Raw genomic sequence first — 23,437 nt, 5'->3', positions numbered from 1 at the left:
AGCATATGACGAGGGGAGGGAGCATGTGATTCGCAGAATGCACCATTATGTCAACAAGCCATTTAAGAGTCGGAGGCCTCGGGTACAAAACAATTACTGGCCTTCATTTTTACATAAATTGGGGAAACCCATAGCATGCAAGATGAAACAGTGAGATAACAAAACTAATTTGCATCTCAAGAGTAAGAATCCTAGGAAGGCCAACTCAGCACTCCATAAGCCCAAGGTTGGCAAAACAATATTAAGTTGAACAATAGTAGATCACGTTTATTTTTTTATTTTTTTTTTTTTTACAGCAGTTAGAAAGGGCTCAAGTCTAATATGAATCATTATAAATAAGGAAAACAGGTTACTGTTATGGACTTGCTTGGACCTACCCTTTTCTTTATGCTTAATTTGATAAAGCTAGCCTAGGCAATTTTTTTCTAGCATTGCACAATTTGTTCAAGAAGTGAAACAGAAATCAGAACTTAGTTCTCCTTGTTCCACAGCCAATTTCCCTTCTGATACGTCCAATATACATACTTTCCAATAGTAGGAACACTACCTTCACTGCTTGAGTGGACTCCAGGGACATGTTGATCATCAGGCTGAGCAGCGCCAACAATGTGTTCAAGCAGTCAGTGTTGTTGTTTATCAGCTGGCATTCATCCTGTTCAGAGAGGAAAAGGGTTGTGTTAACTGCAATAATGGCAACAATCGAGCGATGCCACATGCTACTGAGGAAGCATAACTTGGCTGTGCCATTATGCTTAGAAGAAGGGATATAAAAATGTAATCCACAATAATTTACTGCGTGCTCTAATGTACTCATATCAAGTGCTACATAGAAATCACATTATTCAATGAGCACTTAAAAGTATAAATGTGGAAATTATATATAGGTTTTGATAACATTAATAGACCGCAATATAATATATGTATACATTTATATTCAATGTATTGGGATTACTCTATTGCAGGAAAAAGTCATACAGTCACAGTTTTGTGCCATTTATTATACTTATGAGAAGAAATGCATGTAATTTGAATTTGCATTGAACTGTTTGTTAAATTGACTCATGTGAAGGCCTGAAATGTTTTCTTATGCTTAACCTTCAATGTGGAGTTTTGCTTGCATTGTATTTTTCTTTATTTGTAGGTGCATCTCCAAAAGTCTACATTTAATGAAAGGCATGTTGTGTTTTTGAGATAAAGGGGTACGGGAGGATATGTTGGCGAGCACAAGGAGAACTAATGAACAGAAGAAAGAATAACTCCATTGTGAGCTCCTGGAAAAGAGAGGTACCAAAAGTCGTCCTGACGTTTGGTTCGTGGGATGAAGTCTTATGGAACTTAGAAATTCTTAACTGTGTACGGAAAATGGAAAACTACTGGTGATGATGACATGGATTCTTGTGGGTTCTGCAACATCTACAGTGGTGCTCAGTTACTTAGGTGAAGCAGACACTTTCTACCCTTTTATTAGATCGGATTCTCTTGAGAACTGGAGAGGTAAAGATCCCTCTATTCTTACTTTGGCTGAGTGGCTTCATGCTACACACATCTCTCTCTTGAACAGCTTCTACTGAGGCTTCTGTTACGCTGATACTTTTGACTATTATTCAAATCCTCGCATTTCTGGTAAAATACTTAGATTTACCATAGCTAAATTAGAATATTTAGATTAGGATAAATTCCAAAAGATTAGAACAGGATGATCACATTTGGGTTCTGACCACCAAATATTGTTTCTAATCTTTCGTATTGCTGCAACAGAAATACTCATATGTCTTATGCTTGTACTATTTAATCTGATTCAATGCTTTACTTCGCCTTTGGTAGTTCTGTATTAATATAGTATGTTTCTGAGACTCATTTACATAAGTCTGGCCTAAAACTTGTAATAAATCTTTGAACTTGAATTTTCATCTCCGAGATTTATTGTTGGACCAAATGGGTTACATACTCTGTTTATTGACTTGAAATAATTTATTTGAATGTCCTTATCCTTCGGAACTCCTAAAAAGGTCCGCCAGAACTAGACAAACTAGAAAATGGGCCAGATGCGTTCTCAGATGGCAGCAGCGTAGGATGGTTAGGTTCGCAAAGTAAGGAAAACTACATCCCTGTATTCTAGATTAGTTAGTCCCAACATCCCGGTCCCTAGTGCTCATGTCCAGTCTTTGGAGGATTGGCAGAGTTTTTGAGGTTCAAAAGAAGGTTGTATCAGCATTGGAGGAGTAAGTATCAATAGGGTTGCAAATTGCAGGGGTTCATGTTTAGCTTGAGGTGTTTGTGAATTTGGAGGGTGTTTTGTAGAAATGTTTTGACTGGTTTGTGAGTGTGGTGTTTAGTAAGGAAATTGAGGTTTTTACTGGGTTTAACGTGGCCTTAGATCCTGGGATAGTTTTAAAGGGTGTAGACGGCACCATATTGTGATTGGCTGCTAAGTTTGGTGGTGCTTGTCGTGAGATGTCGTCAACTGCACAATTGAGATAATTACTTTATCTTTGTGTGAATGAGAGGTGATTGGTATAGTGGATCTTAATGCGCAGGGTGAACCTATACAAATCTGGATGGTAACCCGCAGGTTAAGGTTTACTTCGAAGTGTTTGATACTCTTGTGTGACTGGATACTGTTGATTCTTTAGTGGAGCAGAAAAAGGTTATTGTATTGTATTTTGTTATGTGTGTGTGATGTTGAAGAGAGAACGTACGTGCAGACTGTAAAGGGAGGTAAGCCGCTGCCAGGAGCAAGATTGATGTCACAGTGTACTGCACTGGTATAGGTAAGCTGGTGTATTGTTGCACTACTGTTGGTTGTGGACATCATAAGGGATCAGGCTGCGACTGGTTGTTACTGCTGAACAAGGGATTGTGAATATGGTTTTGCTTCCTGATTCGGACGATATTTTATTCTGATTACCGATACTTGATTGAGAAAAAAGAAATGTTTTAAGGCTATACAAGACTTGTTTAGAGGAGATGTGCTTATACCTAGTAGAGAGGGATAAGAGACACCTCCCAAAGATACCCCAGGTCATTACACAGCATTAAATGTAGGGCTCCACACATGTAGTTGGCTTAGTCAATGCAGAATATCACAAAAAATGAAGGTGAGTTTTGCATGATATGGCACATTCCTTTTGAGAATTATTGAAAACTTGAGGATGGTTTTGTATGAGATGAAGCCACTCCCTAGAACTCCATAGTATGCAGCACTTAATGTAATGCTTGGGAACATGCTGCTCAAGCTAGAGAGAAAGAGAAATATCAGGGTAGAATCCAAAGAGCAGTGCACACTTATGCAGGTGCTAGATGGGATGCTAAACAAAAATGATGGAGGAATGATATGCTAGAGGGAGTTAGATTGTATCAAACCTTAACGAGCGAAACATTTTAGGGACAGAAGGAAAAGAAAAGAGACAAGAAACAGAAAGAGGGAAAGCGAAATGAACCAGATAATATGAATGAGATCAGTGACAGTGATTCTGGAGTCAGCCACCTAGATGTGCTATTATCTGAACGTCCACCCCCAAATAATGAAACTCGAGAGGAGGTTGGAAATGGCAATAGTGGTAGTGGAAAGGATGGATTTGCTACTACCCCTTTAAATGTGCCTCCTGGACCTGTGGGGGTCACTCTGATGGTTTGATGGGTGAGGAAGAAAGATTCAAGGAAATCCGCAGGGGAACACCCCCCTCCTATAGAGGGGGAGGTGAGTGCAACACATTTCCTATTAATAGACGTGCCTGACGGAAGTTATGTACGTGTGCCTTGGAGTAGAAATGATCTTGCACAATGTATTAATGATTTTCCAAAACTATGAGAAAAACCAGTAGAGTGGTATTAGCAAGTTGAGAGGTTTGTGAAAATTTAGCAGGAGTTGTGGGTCGATTTAAACACTCTGTTTGATATTGTGGCTCCAAGTGACTTGTGGGCAGAGTGTAAAGTGTCTGTTCAATGGCCTGAACCAGAACCGCCAAAAAGTCTGGTGACGAAAGGTCGTTCATCGTTGGTGATGACATTTTTGAACTTGAAGGTACCACCCCAAGATATAGATAGGATTAAAATTGATAAAAGAGAGATTGTTCCAGGCACTTAATCATTATAGTGGAATGAAGACGCTTGAACCCAAGATATGGGACATTTGGTGTCAAGGTTTGCGACAGGATTGAGAGCAGAGATTAGCATGATAATTCATTCTTGATTTGTTAACAGAATAAATCAGTTGATGAGATTTTGATGTATACGAAGTATTGTAGAGATGCACTTGTGATAAAGCAGAAAAGGCTGATGGAGAAGTTAAATGTTGCTCAAATGGAAACTGCTCAAAGGAGTAGTCAGAATCAGCCATTTGTAGGCAAGTTTGGTGCTATGTAAAGAGAATATCAACAGGGACCCAATCAAATGCACTTTAGAGCTCAAGGAGTCCCAATTGACCCTAGCACAGGGATGGATGTCAAAAGCTCAAAGAAGACAACCCCTTGTCATTTTTGCAACAAGTTGGGGCACTGGAAGAGGATATGCCCTCTTAACCCAGCTAATGAGCTTTAGAATTCAGGATTTCTACCGTCTGAGAATAACAAGCCCGTGCAAATGCCAAATGATCAATGACAGAATTACAATGTGCCACAAACTCCAATGATGCAGGTTCCACAATCCCCAATGCCACAGCAAAAAGCTAATGGTACAAGACTAAATTCAAACTAAGTCCTGAATATGAACACAAATGTGTTTAAAGACAATGATAATTTTTAACAGGTTTCCATGTTTGAGACAGTCGAGAACCATGGCTCCAATCAGTCAGTCGAACGGTGCCTGAGAAGAGAGAAAGACCGCCTTCTTGGTATGGTCTTGGAGGTAGACCAGAGTGGTTCATTCGTAGATGGTGAAGTGAATAGCCACTCGGTCTCATTTTTGGTAACACAATAGTGCTACCGGTTCTACCTTAAGAACAGTAGAAGTTCCCAGCCTACCCCTCTCAGGAAAAATGGTCCAATTCATAGGGGTGGTGAACAAACGAATGACAACCCAAGAGAAACCAGAAGTGCTGTGTGAAAGCAGAATCTTTTGAAGGGAATCACCCATTTGTGGTATGTGATTCCAACCCAGTGAGTCTTCTAGGAAGGGATCTTCTTTGTAAGTTGAACCGTGTGATCTATTGTACACCGATAGGTATGGAGATGCAGACTCATGTTTAAGATGTCCCCTTTGAATTGGCGATCATTGAATCTTTAAGCACAGTGTTTACTCTATTAACAACTGAGGATTTACCTCCAGACCTTAAAGACACAGTCAAGCTGAAGTGTGGGATTTTTCAGGAAAAGGTATCAGACTGATCAAAAGTATTGAGCCTGTCAATCTGTTAGAAATGGGGGTTCTGGTTTGCAAAGTTTTGCACCTCGGCCAGGATTAACCCACCCACTCTAGTCAGGGCGAGGGAGTTACACACCCAAGATAACCACTGCTCATCCCCTTGGTAGCTTGGCACGAGCAGTCAGGCCTATCCGAGAGGCAATGTGCAAAGCCTTTGCACAACACACGTGAGGCACTATCCCCACCACAAAGAAAACACAACACGAAGTTATATAAAAATACACAGCGTCATTAGACCAAACACACATGTGAGTAATACCCTGCTACCCAAGAAGTTGTCATAACATTACATAGTACTATTACTCTGCAAAAGCCAGCAGTAGTCACATAAAACACAGAGGTTACTGGTTATCCTGCAACAGAAGCAGTAGTCAGGTAAACATTACCAAAATAATGCACGTCATACAATCATCATAAATGGCCATAAAAGGAACATCAGAAAACACATGGCAAGTCATAAATGTACACTGTAGCACTCACATTGCGCAAACATAACCATAACATCAGGGTTGCATATATCATGAAAACATACGTCACCAACAAGGTAAAAATAGTATCAGGTAATGCACAGCAAAAAACATCTTGCGCAACTGTCACCCAAAATAGCAGTGATGCGCATAACAAGGAAGCATCCCTTGCCGGTTTATAGGCCAAATCCTTGTGGCCACAGAAAGGGGAAGGGGAGGGGGGGCTCCAGCACTCCTTCTCTGCTAAAAGGGAGCTGGTTCAATATCGGTGCGACAGGTGGGCGTCATGCACCCCCTTTGTTCCTTTGGGGAGGTCCCTCCCAGAAACAATGCCAATCTGGGGCGCAGGTTGTCCCTGGGGGCCCCTGGGGCCACGGACGTCCCTCACGGGGCAGGGAAGCCAAAAAGGAATACAAGCAAAGGTTGGAGCGTCACACTCCTCTTGCTGCGACCTGGGAAGAGGGGACTTAACCTTGCTTCCCCGCGTACTGCTCCCAAGGTGTCCCCTCCTCATCTGGGGGCACCGTGCACACCCACTCTGCCAGGCAGGACTTCCGATGAGGTCTTCCTGCCACCCGGTGAGAGGAGAGAAGCTCTTACAGCCTCTTGTGCCTTGGGGATCACACCTCTTCCCCCTGACAGCGCTCATCCGACGTCGCAGACCCTGGGGTGGCCCTGAGTAGGAGGAACCTCCGATGAGGTCTTCCTCCCTCCCTCCTGGTCCGCTCAGACGCACACTCCTTCACTCGATCTGGTGCACGAGTGTCCTTGTAGTCCCAGGCTGCGGTGGTGATTTCAGGCAAAAGTGGATGCCCACTGGTGCCCCGGGGGCGCTCTTCTCAGTGCGCCTAGCCCTGGGGGCATCGCTAGGGGCGCGCTCGCTCCAGGCTTTGTTTTGTCGTGCCCTGGGGGCACAAAACACAGCGCGCTTCAGAGGTGCTCAGCAAATACGAGCTGCCCGGGTCACATTAGTAATTTTCTCCAGCAGTAGGTTTCAAGAAGCGCTCTCAAGGTGCTAAACAATTAAAAGAAGAGGGGCTCTCAAGGCACTAGGGGGGGATGGAGTAGAGCTCTCTAATGGAAACAAAGGGCAGTGCTTCTCAGGCAATCTGCTCAGCTACAGGAGCCACTAGGTGCAGCGCTATCCTCGCGCTGAGAAACAAATGGTTGCAGGGGGCAGGGGCCAGAGCACCCAGCCCCTGGAGACACAAGTGAAGCACAGAGCGGCAGGGCCCAGCAACAGGTAAGCACGAGGGGATGTAGTCAGTGGCAATTTATCCTAGTGACCTAGCAGGTCACAGGTCAGCAAAGCAGCAGCAGCAGTCCAAGGCGGTTGCTGGTGAGGCTCATCAGTAGCATTCTGTGTCCATTTCCTTAAGATGTGTCTTGTTCATTTTACATGGGGAAAATCCTATGTACTTATACTCAGTTTGGCAAAGCACTCACAAAGAGGGGGAGAAGAGGTTCCAACCGGTTACAACAGGTTCTAGGAGTGTCCCAACTCTCCTTCTGCACAGGCTGCAGACATCAGTTTGGGGTAAACAAGCCCTTTTGTGGGAGGCCAGGGCACAGCCTTTACAAATGCAGGTGTGCCCCGCCTCCCCTTCTGTCAGCACAGGAAGACAATTCAAAATGCAGATGTACCTCTGTGACACCGTCACCCTCCTTGTGTACATGCTGTCTGAAAAGTATGCAAGAAGCCCAGCTGTCACCCTGCCCCAGACGTGTATAGGAGTTAAGCTGGAAAACACCAGAGTCATAAGCACAGAGACATGCTCAATTTCTAAAAGTGGCATTTCTATAATGGTAATAAAACATCCACCTACACCATTAAGCAGCATTTCTCACTACCATTACAACCATACCAAACATGCCTACGCTACCCCTCATAAATCAGACAATACCCCCTAGTCATAAGGCAGATCATTTCCAATGCAATCCTATGAGCCTGGCAGCACTCACAGCAGTGAGAAACCAAATAAGCTGTTGGTCAAGAGGACTGGCCCCACAACCAGGCACATGTCCTGGCTTCTAAATACAAAGCACCCTGCCCATATGGCTAGCTAGGGCCTACCTTAGGGGTGACTTACATTAGATGCCAGGTCCCTGTGGCAGTAAACTGCGTATACAGGCCCTGCGCTAGCAGGCCTGAGACAGGTTTGAAAGGCTACTTCTGTGGGTGGCGCAAGCAGCACTGCAGGCCCACTAGTAGCATTTAATTTACAGGACATGGGTCTAGGTATACCACTGTACAAGGGACTTACAGGTAAATTAAATGTGCCAATTAGATATAAGCCAATCATACCAACTTTAGAAAGGAGAGCACCTGCACTTTAGCAATGATCAGCAGTGGTAAAATGCTCAGAGTGCTAGAGCCAAAAGCAAGAGGTCAGAAAATTTAGGAGGAAGGAGGCAAAAAGTTTGGAGATGACCCTGCAAAAAGGGTTAGGTCTAACAGAATCACATTCAAACCAAATGCTGAGTACCTGAGAAAACCTCAATACAATCTGACACCTGAAATGGTTGCTGGGATAACTCCAGTGATTGAGTCCATGATTGAACAGGGGATCTTGAAAGAAATTATGGGGAGTTCTTGCAATTCACTCATTATGAGTTTACAGAAACCGAGTACTGATATGTGCAGGACTTGCAAAGTGTGAACAGCAGTGTTGTTCCTTGTTGTCCCGTGGTACCGAATCTAGCTATGATATTGTTTCATGTGAGGCTGAGTGGTTCACTGTCATTGATTTGTGCTAAGCCATTTTCTTTATACCATTTCATGAGAACAGTCAGTTCGACTTTGCATTTCGGTTTGGAAATCACATTTTGGCATGGTGCTGAGTCCCATAGAGGTATACTGAGAGCCCCTCCATTTTTAACCAGATTCATAACAAAAATCTGGAGTCCCTGGTTATGACTTGCAATTCAGTTAATACAATCCAGTGACAACCTCAATTAGTTGAACACTCAAAAAGCTTGCAAACAAGATACTATTGCACTGCTGAACCACCTGGCTGAAAATGGACATTAAGAGGGTCATTCTGACCCTGGCGGGCGGCGGGAGCCGCAGATGCCATTCTGGCTTTCCCGCTGGGCCGGCGGCGACCGCCAAAAGAGCGCCCGCCGGCCCAGCGGGAAAGGCCCTGCAACAAGGAAGCCGGCTCCGAATGGAGCCGGCGGAGTTGCAGGGGTGCGACGGGTGCAGTTGCACCCGTCGCGATTTTCACTGTCTGCTAAGCAGACAGTGAAAATCTTTATGGGGCCCTGTTAGGGGGCCCCTGCACTGCCCATGCCAGTGGCATGGGCAGTGCAGGGGCCCCCAGGGGCCCCACGACACCCGTTTCCGCCATCCTGTTCCTGGCGGTAAAAACCGCCAGAAACAGGATGGCGGGAAGGGGGTCGGAATCTCCATGGCGGCGCTGCTTGCACCGCCGCCATGGAGATTCAGTCCATGCAGGGGAAATCGGGCGGGAAACCGCCGGATCCCCTTTTCTGACCGCAGCGGTCAGAATGGGCTGGGAAGCACCGCCAGCCTGTTGGCGGTGCTTCCGTGGTCCCCGGCCCTGGCGGTCTTGGACCGCCAGGGTCGGAATGACCCCCTAAGTATCTCCGGAAAAAGTTCCAGTGTTGTCAGAAGGAGGTTCAGTATCTTGAACATCACAATGAGAGAGGAGCCAGACAGAATTTCAACCATTGTGAAAATGAATCCACTAAATACACACACTGAGGTCAGGATGCTTTTGGTAATGGTGGGCTACTGTCATCAGTGGGTACTCCATGTTTTCCTAGTGACCAAACACAAGGATGTATCTAATCTTGCACCCTGGGTAACAATTGCTTAATCTCTTTGCTAGAGCTTTGAGAAAGTCTCTGTCGTGGCCCAGCACTGGGAATGCCTAATTACAACAAGTAATTTGCACTTACCTGTAGTGTTAGGGAGTCCTGCAATCTCTCAGTGCTTACATAAACACATTAAAATGTCAGAAGGCCTGTGGCCTATTTCTCTGCTACTCTTGATCCTGTAGCTTCTGTTCTGTCTGGTTGCCTTAAAGCGAGGGAGCGGTCAGTTTCAGCATAGAGAGGTATGAGAATAGAGTTATGGATCACCCTTTAACTGTGTATGCTCCCCCTTCTGTGGAGTTGTTGACAAGGACTAAAACCCAGCACCTGACAAGTACCAAGTATGAACAAATAATTCTTGCAGCAGAAAACATGACTGTCAATTTCTTTCAAAATCCATCCACTGCGTTACCTGTACCTGATCATGAAAATGATGAGCGTAAAGTGGACGATGATTGTCTCAATGGTACTGAACTATGCACCAAACTGTCACCAGATATACGAGGTGAACCACTACCTGAATCTGATTTTGTGCTCTATGTTGATTGTTCATGTTTAAGAGACAGCGGAGGAATCATGAGAGCTATGTACGCTCTCTGCACAATTTCAGGAGTCATTGAAGCTTCCTGGCTTCATGGAATATTCTATGCACAAGTGGCCAAATTGTTTGCTCTTACTAGCCCATGCTGTGTTCAGACCAGCTGGAAGTGGTAATTTTCTACAGAGAGACAGTATGGCTTTGGTGTCGTTCATGACTTCGGACAATTGTGGTCCCAAAGGATGTTCATGACGTCCTATGGATCCACCATCCGGAATAGCAAGCAAGTACAGAACTTCCATGAAGCACTACAGTTACCTGAACAGATTGTATTGGTCAAGTGCTGTGCACACTGCAGTGGGACTGGTCTTGTGTTATTGGGTAAAAATTATGTAGATGAGGTTGCAAAGTACTGTGCTCACAATGTTTGTACCTTTAATGGAGAATATACAAATGAGGTATACAATTACAACCTTTTGTTAACATGAGAAGCGGTAAAGAGGCTTCAGAAAGAAGTGTTAGAGGAAGAACAGCAGAGCTGGATCAGAGCAGACTGTGGTAAAAGAGATGAAGACATTTGGGTTTTAATGGATGGAAGACCAGAGTTGCCGAGCAGTTTGTTACTCCCAATAACTAGGCATATTTACAGTCCAGCTCATGTTGGTAGAGAAGTGACAGTGAGGTTGTTTGGGCAAACGTGGTTTAATCCCAAGTTCAGGTTGGTGGTTGAAGAGTCGTGTCACAGATATGTTGTGTGTCAACAGAACAATGTTGGAAGGAGAACTACAGTAACAATGAGTTACATAGGGTGATCAGGGGGACCCTTTAACAGGATACAGTTAGACTTCATTGAGATGCCTGTGTGTAATGGGCTGAGATATGTCCTGGTGATTGTGTGCATCTTCTCACGTTGGTTCGAAGCCTGTCCGACCAGAAGAAATGACAGTCTAACTGTAGCAAAACTGCTGTTGAGGGAGCTTATACTAAGATTAGACTTCCCGACTTTTATGGAATCAGATCGCAATGCTCATTTTAATAAAGGGGTCCTGAGATTGTTGTGTGTAGCAGTGCAAGTGGAACAGGGATTACATTACAGCAATAGACATGAAGCTTTGGGTTTTGTTGAACAGGTGAATGGGACGCTGAAATCCAAACTGAAAAAGGTGTGTGTTTGATATCTCTGAAATTGCCTGATTCTTTACCTCTTTTGTTGATGAGTCTTTGCAGTTTACCTGATCGTGAGACAGGACTGTGTCCCCATGAGACATTCATGGGTAGGGCGATGAGGTTGCCAGCAATTCCTGCGAACGCACTTGTGAACATTACAGATGATATGGTCGGACTACTATTAAGGGTTAGCTAATGTGGTGCGTCCTTTGGCTCATCAGGTTGGAGCAGCTACAACCCCTTCACATCAAGAACAATGCCATGACCTCAGACCTGGCGACTGGGTCTTGGTGAAGCACGTAAGGAAGACATGTTTGGAGCCTTGTTGCCGCGGGCCACATAAAGTCATCTTGGTCTCCACGACTGCTGTGAAATGTGGAGGTCTCCCTAATTGCATTCATGCTTCCTGTACTCACAGAGTTGAGTGTCCCCTTGATGCGACAGCACCTGTTCCAGAAGTGCTGGTGGTGACGGAGAGGCAACAGGGTCAGGTTAGTCAGGTTGTCCGCAGTGAGACACAGTCTGAAACAGCACATGATCGGTCTGAGGGGGTCTTGAGCGAACCAGAGTTGAAGTTGAAACAACTGAATCTTGTCCTGTGGTGGAGAATGAGTCAAACTCAGATTCAAACTGTGCTGTGGGAAAGTAAGTGGAAGCTGGAACCGATGGCTCAGAAGGCAAGAAAGAGAGAGATTGAATATGAACATAACATGTACCGCAAACATTCCCAGAGAACATTGAGAACCCTGATGAAAGTGAAAGCGAGAATGAAGGATTGACTTTAACAAGATCAAAGAGAACAAGAGTGCCTTGACGGAGGTACTCTTAACCTGTATGGACATACTTTGCTGCAAATGATGGAGAGGGAAGCTTTGTGAGATTTGGGATAACACTGCAGATCCAACTGAACCAACTTGAACTGAGCATTGTGTTTGAATTCTATATTGAAGTTTCTCTGCTGTTGGATAGATTGAGACATTTCATTCTGGATGTGATTATCAGTGACTTTGAACTGTGCATATTTTAGAGACTTTGCATCAATATAGTTAGGGATTTAAGAAGACCGCCTTAGTATGGTTGACCTTTAGAAAAGCACAGAGTAGGGCTAAAGAAGTCTCATGAAGATTTTGTAAATATATCTGTAGTTCAATATTTGGACTATGTTTAGCCGTTTTGCACAGATGGAACTAACTGAGAATATTCTGTTATTGCTACATTCCATCCTAAAAGATCTGATTTTTAGAGAAGTCATGAAAGCTAACAAAAAAGTAGATGTAGGTACATATTAGGTGCAGCATTGCTTATTTCCCTTGTAGTATTTGTATTGCTATTAATAGGAGCATTTTCCCCTACACACCCCTAGTGTTCCCCCGCAAACACTAAGGCGGTCATTATAAACATGACGGTCTGGACCGTCATGCTGGCGGTAATGCCGGCGGTCATTACCGCCAATGGCATGGCGGTCCAGACCTCCACATTCTGAACACAGTACAGTTCACTACCACCCACCACCAGGCCAGAATCGACCAGCGGGTCGACTGTAGACACATTCGACCCGACGGTGGAGGTCAGACCAGCGGTGCGATTATGAACCCATTTTCACCAGGGATACCCCGCCAGGTAATCCCTGGTGGAAAGCATACGGGTGACAGGAATACTCAATTCCTGTCACCTGTATGTGACATGCCAGCCCCCCCCTTGCCACTACACCCACCCACCCCCAAGCCCCTAGATCCGCCCCCTCCCCCACCCCAAACCCTAAAAACTGACCCCCAACCCTCCACCCCCAAAGCCCCATGTAGGCCTCCCAGCTCGACCCTCACCATCCACCCCACATACAAGTCCCCCCAAACCCCAACCCCCCACATCCTCATGCACCAATTCACCTACATGCACACACGCATACATACACTCAGACACACATCCCCCCCACACCTACACTCACGCATACTCCCATGCACACACACACACACCCCTCTCCCTGTTCCCTCTCGGACAGCACTTACCTCTTCCGTCGTGCTGTTCCGGGAGGTAACAGGCTCCCTGGATGATGCTCCGCCACCATTGCCACCTCTCCATGCACCGGCAAGCCTATGAATGCATCATCATAGGCGTGGTGGTGTCTGGACTGACGTGGCGGTGAGGGTGGAGGAGCACCCACACCACCACCGACCGCCAGCATGGCAGCTCTCACCGCCATCAATGGCAGTGAGCCTCCATGCGTCATTTGGCGGGATGCCGGCCGCCGCCACTGGCGGTCTTCCGTTGACCGCCGGCACGGTTGGCGACAGGGCATCCTGCCAAAATCAAAGCAACCCCCTAAGTCCTAGAGATAGTGATCCCTATAGACTGGATGAAAAGGCTTTACACATGGATGATTCTTGAAGAGATTATTCTACAAATGTATATTTTAGATTGCTTTTTAGAGTATAGTGCCACTAAAGATGCAAGGGATTGCTATCTGTGTACGCAATTACTTACTTCCGTTTCAGACAGTACAACTTATCACATTCCTTTGACATATGGTGTTTCTGTTGAATGTATTTATTGAGAGGGAAGTTTCCAATAGTATTTCTCATACTATGATTTAAGGCCTGATTTAAAGTTTGGCAGATGGTACTACTCGTTACCAAAGTGAAGTATATCCTGTCCGCCGTATTACGATTTCATTATATCCTTTGGAAATTGCAATACGGCGGACGGAATATCTGCAAAGTTTGTGACAGAGTAACCCAACTGTCAAATCCTAAATCAGGCCCCTTAGTTCTTTCAGAAGTTCCTTTATTTAATTTAAACATTTGAACAATAATCTTTGTTTTAAGGGTGCAGAAATAGCAGGGAAAACTTTGTATAACTAAAACCTTTAGATAGTGCATATGCACACAGAAATAATTTAACCTGTTAAATGGCAGATGTAGCAACTAAATTAATTAATTTAGTGGAAGGAGAAGGGATTTAGGGTCTAAATTTAAAATTTAAAACAGACTAAGGCCCTCTTTATGACATTGGTAGTAAATCCCGCTTGCCCCATGGTGAGGGCAGTCAACATTCCGCTGCGGTGGCGAATATCCGTTCCCCATATTATGACACACACACCAATCCGACAGAATACAGCTACATACACAAATCCTTCAGCCCAAAGATCAGTGCTAAATTGGCGAAACCAACACCCATACTGTTACGCCAACAGAATAACACCACCACATAATGACCCACAAATCACCACGGTGGACATTCAATGGCGGTACACCATTAGCGGTACATACCACCGCGCTCAGAATGGACACCCACATACAAAACAACACTACATTGGCCAATACTAAAAACAGACACCTGACACTCATACACATACCACACCCACCCACAGCACTATAAAACACACACCCACATTACCCACAACCCTTTAAAAACAACAATTACTGCCAGGAGATTGACATGAACAGCACAGAGACCCATACATCCATACATCCCTCACGCAACCCACATCACACACCCCACCACATTACTCAAAACACAGCACACAACACCCATGTCCCCACAAAGGCACCCCTGTTTCACTGATGAGAAGTTAAGGGTCATGGTGAAGGAAATCGTCAGGGTGGAGCCACAGCTGTTTGGAGCACAGGTACAACAAATATCCATTGTCAGGAGCTATGGCGGAGAATCATGATAAGGGTGAATGCCGCGGGACAACATCCACGTACAAGGGACGACATCAGGAAGAGGTGGAACGACCTACGGGGAAGGGACATTCCAGAGCAGAAAGGCACCAGCTCGCCATATAGAGGACTGGCGGTGGACCCCCACCTCCTCCCCCACAGCTCACAGCATGGGAGGAGCAAGTCTTGGAATTTCTGCACCCTGAGGGACTCGCTGGAGTAGCTGGAGGACTGGACACTGATGAGTCAACATTTACTACTTATCACCCCCATACCTTCATGCCATCAGACCCCCTCACCCTCACTCGGATCACTCCACTCCATCCCACACACTGCGCCTACACATATGACTAACCCAATGACTTGCCCTCCATGCTATACCAATGCATGGACAGCCCTCCCAGCCCTGCATGGACACCAATCACTAAAGAATGCAGAGCATAGGGAAACTAACAATCCCACAATACATCACCATACACCATACACAGGCAGGGTAACAGCAATGATAGAGGGAAAGCCAGAGATGTACAATATGTCACAGACAAGAAGCATAATACATCACTTACATCCCCATAGGTGCCCCAGCCAATCGCGACGGAGAGGAGGTGCCATGACTATCCAGTCCGCCAACAGAAGATGCCCCCAGTGATGACAGTAACTCTGGACTTCGGGATCTGGACCAACAACCTGGCCCATCAGGGACCACTGGACATCCGGTCACCCAAGCCCACTCACAGTCCACCACAGAGTCTCCCCCATCAGTAACCAACACCATAGCACTCACCCAGCGTACCCACACCTCTGTCCCCAGGACACGTCAATCAGCAGTGGGCCCACCTGTACAGGGACCCCAGTCCACACCTCCCCCGGAAGACAATCAGGGACCTGAGGACAGTGGTAGTGGGCACACCATTCATGGGACAGAGGCACAGGCCAACTGGGACACTGGGAGGACCGGTGTGTGCCAGGGGGAGGACAGGCTCAGGGAAACGACTCTGCAGGAGGCACTCACCGAGATCCTGGGAGTCTACCAAAATTCCCAGGACACGATGGGCCAGATCCTTAACAACATGCAGGAGAACAGGCGGCTGCAGGAGGAACAGTATCAGGGGATCAGGGAGGACTTGCAGGCCATCAACATCACCTTGCAGGGGTGCTGGCAGACATGGCCAACATCATGAGGGAAGCAACAGCACACCAGGGGGGCCCTACCACTAGCCAGTCCTTTGTCCAGCCCTCCACGTCTGCTGCAGCTAGTGGGCAGGAGGCCCCACCACAGGACCCGAAGGCCACCAGCACCCCACCCCCTGCTGAAGGTGAACCACCCTGCAAACGTTCCCTGCAACCCAGACAGAAGCCAGAGACACTTGCCAGGAAATGAGACTCACCTGTATGCCCCCCTTGTGTCCCACACTGTCAACTTGTCCACTCTGAACTGCCTTTGCTCCCCTTCCTATGGCCCCTTGGACACTGCACCTGTGCTACAGACTGGAACAATACCCTGGACTTTCCTCCATCATCACCCCATTCCATTGCACTTTTCCCTCAATTTCATAGCACTTCAATAAACACCCTTGAACACAACTTGACTACTAGCATTTTATGTGCATTTATGGAAATAGTCACATCTAGTACAAATGATCTGAACACTGTGAGAGCATAGACATAATTACCTGTAGCTGTCTACAGTCATCACATCAGTACACAGTTATTTCACCAACATCTGTAAAATGACAAGCCATAGGTGACAGTAAGTGGAGATGCAATGGAAGTTAATGCCATCATGCTACAGCCACACAGAAAACATCAATAGTCAGAGGAATGGTCAGTTGCACTGTCTCACCTGTGTGTCATTGGAAGTATTGATGTATAACTGATGATCGGTTGTCCTCACTTTCATCCTCTGCCTCCTCATCCTCCCTGTCCTCAGGGTCCACTGCTGCCACAGGGGCATCTCCAGTCTCCTCCTACTGCAGGAAAGGTACATGCCGTCTGACAGCCAGGTTGTGCAACATGCAGCATGCCACTATCTGGCAGACCTTCCCGTATGAGTAGCACCTGTCAGATGGAGGCACCTGAACCTGGCCTTCAGGAGGCCGAAGGTCATCTCGATGATCCTTCTGGTTTGCCCATGTGCCTTATTATAACGTTCCTCAGCCCTTGTCCTGGCATTCCTCACAGGGGTCAGCAGCCACGATAATCATGGGCAGCCAGTCACCTGCAAGTATTGAGGGACAACATTTAGCCTCACACAATGATAGGGGGATGGCACCTGCAGGCATACACTAACATACAGTGGGTGGGGACCATGGCTCACCTATTAGCCACACCCTGTGCCTCTGTAGTTGGGCCATCACATTTGGTATGCTGCTATTCCTTAGAACAAAGGCATCATGCACCGACCCAGGATACTTAGCACTGATGTGGGAGAGGTACTTGTCCACCAGGCACACCATTTGCACATTCAGTGAGTGGAAACTCTTCCGATTCCTGAACACCTGTTCATTCTGGCGGGGAGGCGGGGACTAACGCAATATGTGTCCTGTCAATGGCCCCAACAATATTGGGTATATGTCCCATTGCATAGAATCCGGCCTTCACAGTGGCCAGATCTTCCATCTGGTGGAAAGCTATGTAGCTGGACATGTGTTTCACCAGGGTAGACAAAACTCTTGCCAGCATGACTGAGAACATTGGCTGTGACATTCCTGTTGCCAAGCCCACTGTCACTTGGAAAGAACCAGTTGCCAGGAAATGGAGCACTGATAGCACATGCACAAGAGGGGGGATCCCAGTCAGATGACAGATAGCAGATATCAGGTCAGGCTCCAATTGGGCACACACCTCTGTGTTTTTGGACCTGTCCAGTCTATAGGTGAGTATAATGTGCCTGCCCTCCAGTGTAGCCAAGTCCACAAGGGATCTGTACACGGGGTATGTCTCTACCTCCTATTCATCCGCAGCGGTAGGTATCTAAGGGACACAAGAGTGAGTAGGCTGTCACAATTTGAACAATGGAACACCAACCTCAGTGTACATAGTGCATTTATTTGATGGGACAGTGGGAATGGCGAGGTATGTGCTAATCTAGGCTGTGACGCAGTTAAGGTTGATATGACTGTTGTCCGCCACCATGAAATGGCGACTGCCTGTCCTGTATGTAGGGACAGGTGGAAGTGAGGTAACGCCACTGACGTTGGCCATCGTGGCTGAAGGCAGTTTTGCACTGCTGTGCAATTCCTCATTGGATAATATGGGGCTCTATGGAGTACGGTGGCCAATGGGGATCAGGGGTGATGGTGTACACCGCCGCGGACATGACCACCATTTTCTATCTGATTATTCACTTGTTTCCTGACCTTTAACAGGAGAACACCTACACTGCGTGTGCTGCTGTGACCTGTGTCTGCAACTTACCATGGCCCGTGTGACTGGGGAAAGGGCCCCTGTCTTCACTTCATAGGAGTTGGAGTGTTTGGTGGATGTGGTCCTACCCCGGTACAGACTGCTGTATGGGCCTCCAGACCAACAGGTGAGTACACTGTGGGCACAATGCATGTGGCATAGATGCATGGACATGTATGTGCAAGCATCGTATCACAGGGGGATGTCTTGTGGTGGTGTACATGGTGTGCGCCAGCCGATGTGTGTGTCAATGGTGACTGAAACGGGATTGGTCGGCCATATGTGTGACTGGCTGGATTGTATGTGTAATGGTGTCATCCAGTTCGTATTACCTCTGCCGGTCACCGCCCATCAAAAGAAGGGATTATGGCGTGCCATCGCCAAGGACGTGCGGACACTGGAGGTCAAGGGAAGGCAGAGCACCCACGGTCGGAAACCGTGGGAGGACCTGAAACGCTGGGCACGGAAGACCGCGGAGGCCCAGCTGGGAATGGCCTCCCAACGAGGAAGGGGTGCCTGTCGGAACCTGACCCCCCTGATGGCCTGCATACTGGCGGTGGCCTACCAAGAGCTGGATGGGCGCTTGAGGGCATAACAGCAGCCAAAAGGGGGTGAGTACAGTGGGCATTACTACAATAATTGTCAGGTGGCATGGGATCCGGGTGGTGGGTGTGAGTTAGTTGGTGCCCCTTAATGCCAGGGCAGACATTGCAGCCTGATCCAGCTGAAGGGTAATGGGTGTATGGCAAATACAGGTAACCTAGCTTGTTAGCATTCCATGTCAGTCAGGGCTTTGTGGGTCTCGGGAGGGGTGCAGTTAGTGGTGTGTGGCCCTCATCTTGCCGTGGCATCTAGCCAAATCCCTGGCAGTGCAATGTATAGTGCTCAAGCCTGATCCCTCCCTGTGTGTGACAGTGCTGTGTATGCCAACTGTGGTGTTGGTGCAGTAATTGACCCAGTGTTTCCTTTCTCGGTCTCCCCCCTTTTTTTCTTCTGTCATCCTGTCCATGTGTGCATTAGCATAATCTGGCAGAGGAGCAGGGGCACCGGCGACAGAGGGCCCTGAATCTCAGAGAACCCTGACGCCGAGGGAACCAGTGGGACGGAGGACGAGGGGAGCACCACAGCGGAGACAGGAGGCGACAACACAGACTTAGATACCTCCTCTGCTGGAAGCTCCCTGGTGGTGGTGGACACCTCTATGACCACCCCAGCTGCAGGTACAGCCGCCACCCCCGTACCAGCACTGCCCTACCAGTAGCCCCTCAGCAAGTTGCCTGTTCCCGGTCACCCAGGAGGGTGGGCATCTCCTTCGCCCGCAGCACCTCAGGCCCTGCCCCAGTGAGCCCTGCTGCCCTGAGTGAGGAGGCTATTCATCTTCTGAGACCCATCTCTGTAGGGCAGTCAACCATTGTGAATGCCATCCAGGGGCTGGCATCCCAGGTGCAGCAATGCAGTGCATTCCTGGAGGGAATCAACAGTGGATTGGCGGCCCAACAAAGATCGATTCAGGCTCTGGCCTCCTCTCTGATGGCAGCCATTGTGCCTGTTCCTACTGTCCTCTCTCCAACTACCCATTCCCAGTCCCAGTCTCCTCAACCCCAACCCACCCCATGCACACACAAAGACGAGCAGGCACACAAGACAACACACGAGTGGCAAAGTCAGACACAGGCACGACACTTCATCCCACAAGCACTCACACCAAGACCAGACAGTTGCAGACGCAACCACATCCACTGGCTCCACTGTCTTCCCCTCCTCCTCCACCTACCTCACAGTCACTTCCACACTTACACCTGCATGCCCTGCATCAACATCCACCACCAGCATCACCACACCAAGCAGCACACACACCTCACTAGCAGACACCTCCACAACATCCATGCACGCGTCCCCTGTGTCCTCTCCCACCCTCTCCTAAAGGACACAAACGCAAGCACTCACACACCCAACAGCCAGCCACCTCACATCAGCACGCTGCCCATGCACCTGCACCCAAGTCCAGCAGACATACGCCTCCAACAACCACTCCCCCAACCTCCACTCCCATCCCTCCTCCCTCATCCCGCCCCACCATCTCTAAGAAGCTTTGCCTTGCCCAACTTGACCTCTTCTCTCACCCTCCGTCCTGCCCCTAAGAGCAGGGTCCCAACGACCCAGCCCAGCACCTCAGCTATACAGTCCACGCGGACAGTGTGGCACCACCTAGTCATGGTGGCAAGTCAGTGAAGGATCCCACTCCACCAGCCAGGAAGGTTAAGTATCCCACACCTCATGCCATGAAGGGGAAGAAGCCCTCGACTCCTGCCAGGAAGGCTAAGGAGCCTGCACATCCTGCCATGAAGGGGAAGAAGCCCTCCACCCCTGTCAGGAAGGGTAAGGATCCAACACCTCCTGCCATAAAGGAGAAGAAGCACTCAACTCCAGCAGAGGCTGTCAGGGTGACATCACCACCAGTGGTCACGGGTCCTCACAGCCAGCTGAGGAAGTGTAGCCTACTCCTCCAGCAGAGGCTGCCCAGGAGGCACCTTCACCTGCTGAAACAGTGCAGCCCTTACCTACAGCAGAGGCTGCCCAGGAGGCACCTCCACCTTCCAACACAGTGCAGACCTCACCTCCAGCAGAGGCTGTCATGGTGACACCACCACCACCAGTGGTCATGGGACCCTCACTTCCAGCTGAGGAAGTGCAGCCTACTCCTCCAGCAGAGGCTGCCTAGGAGGCACCTTCACCTGCTGACACAGTGCAGCGCTCACCTCCTGATGACACAGTGCAGCCATCACCACCAGAGGAAGCCATGTAGGCCACCCAGGGACTGCTGTACAAGGGGCCCCTCCAGAAGCAGTGGGCATGTTCCCCACTTGAGAGACTGTGACCTTGCACTCCTCAGCAAAGAGAAATGGGCATGGAGCCTCCTCCAGAACCAGTGGGACAGTCACCCACTCCAGAGACTGTGACCTTGCACTCCACAGCAGAGAGAAATGGGCATGGAGCCCCTTCCAGAACCAGTGGGCTTGTTCCTGTATTCGGCTGAGGTGCGCCCCCCCACCCACCATCCCCCTGAGGTGCCTGCCCACTTGCAAACTGATGCGCCTGCAGAGTTCTATCCGGATGAAGTCAGGATTCGAGTTGGGCCTTGGACTGTGCCCTGTGGCCATATGGGCCCTTAGTACTTTGGACTGGCCATTGGCCCTTTGTGCATATTTGTACATATCTGTTTTTCATACAATTGGTTCTTTTGGTAGCTGTTTACAATCAATACATTCTCAATACTGCATTCTTTTTGTCCTTGCATTATTCTGCTGTGTATTGTGTGCCATTGTTTTTCATTTGCAGCTGGTTGTGTGTGTGTGTGTGTCGGGTGTGTGTCGTGCGTGTGTGTGTGTGTCACTCTCGTTTGCCTCCCTCCCTCCCTTGTGTGCTAGGTGGTTGTACTCACCGTCTTCGTAGGGGTTGGTGTTCGAGGTTGAGCATGATGTAGCTGAGCATCAGGAAGACTTGCAGTTCCGGTTCCATGGCGCCGTTGTTCTTCCCTGTGTCTCCGATGGTGAGTCTTTGCTCTTCTGTGTTCTGTTTTCGCCAGGCTTTTGATGGCGTTTGTACCGCCCCGGAAATCTTGGCGGATTGCAAGGTCAAAATATGGTGGGCGATACTTTGTCTTCTGCCTGGCTGTTATTGGCTACCGCCGTGGTCAGTGGTATTAACACCCTGGCGGTAGGTGTGCTACACTGGCTGTCTGTGGGAGTTATCTCCCCCATGGTTATAATTTGACGGTAATTACCTCCAGCCTGTTGGCGGTATTACCGCCACTTTATCACTCACCACCAGGGTCATAATGAGGGCCTAAGATCTTAAAACACAAACAAATGAACAGAGAGGAGATTGACCATAAAGTGAATGGGAATATACCAGCTTTGATTTTAGATAGGCAACACAAAGGGAAGCTGTGCATACACATTGACCAGAGTTATAAAGATCCAGTGTTCACAGGAAGGAGTGACTGAGCATGTCTTTGATGTCAGAGGAAAGAGTGAACTCTTCCTAGATGGAGAAGACCCTATGATTCCTGAAGTGTATTTTATTTGTAGACAGTATCCTTATTTGAAATTAACCAAAGGGTAGCATGGCATGTGCTCTTTTGGAATAGTTTTTCCAAAGATTTATCATGTGGAGCATTTCGATGATCCTGTGTGGGGTACGAAACCTAGAACTATAATAGGTGTTAGTGCTGGAGAAGTAGTAGGCGACATTTTTGGTGCATTAATTCCATCTGTGGGTGTGATACTGAATGATTTGAACATTAGAAGGTAGTCTACAATAGTGGATAAATTGGCCACTATTACAGCAAATTATTGCTTATTGGTTGTAAATACAGAAATGGTAGTGATAAGATCATGCCTTTGCAGAATAGATTTGCATTTGAGCTTCTGCTTGCAAAGGAAGGCGGAGTCTGTCGGATACTAAATGTTAAGCAATGCTGTACTTACATCCCAGCCACAAGTAAGGACTTTGAGAATTATATCTGAAATATTTTTGGGTTGACAAAGGATTTAAAGGAACTGGAGTCTACAGGTACATGGGAAGCCAGTGGAGATGGATTTGTTGCTGTAGACACATGGTTTGGAAATTGAGGAAGTGGAATTGTATGTTTTGATTTGATGCTGATATTGATTATTGCCGTAAGTGCAATAGTTCTGATGGGTTGATTCAAAATTTATCACAGAATGAAGAAAACTTGAAAAGGCAAAGAAGAGAGTGGATGTTGAGCTGGAAGACAGTCAGTGTAAATATTATGATGATATGAAATGTCTGGAAGAATCTAGATGAAATCTGATGAAAATGACAATGTTTTAGTCTGTCTCATTTGAGAGAATAAGCAAGATTGTGATGATTTCTTAGGGAGGGTTGAGAAAGCATAACTTGGCTATGCCATAATGCGTTGTAGAACGGTCATAAAAATGTAAAAATTTAATCCACGACAAATGTAATGTGTGCTT

General features: G+C 47.5%; 1 protein-coding gene across 7 annotated transcripts in view; it reads right to left on the bottom strand.

Moving 5' to 3' along the window:
* The window catches only part of TTC12 (tetratricopeptide repeat domain 12), a 282,909-nt gene that overhangs the window by 74,964 nt on the left and 184,508 nt on the right, over positions 1-23,437 (bottom strand). For all 7 annotated transcript variants that reach the window (XM_069224366.1, XM_069224370.1, XM_069224367.1 and 4 more), the window contains one exon: positions 548-652. In XM_069224366.1, the coding sequence (XP_069080467.1) occupies positions 548-652 (105 nt within the window). The remainder of the gene's footprint in view (positions 1-547; positions 653-23,437) is intronic.

The sequence above is a fragment of the Pleurodeles waltl genome, chromosome 3_1, assembly GCF_031143425.1.
Source record: "Pleurodeles waltl isolate 20211129_DDA chromosome 3_1, aPleWal1.hap1.20221129, whole genome shotgun sequence".
Classification (NCBI taxonomy): domain Eukaryota; kingdom Metazoa; phylum Chordata; class Amphibia; order Caudata; family Salamandridae; genus Pleurodeles; species Pleurodeles waltl.
This window is presented reverse-complemented; position numbering and strand designations above follow the sequence as displayed.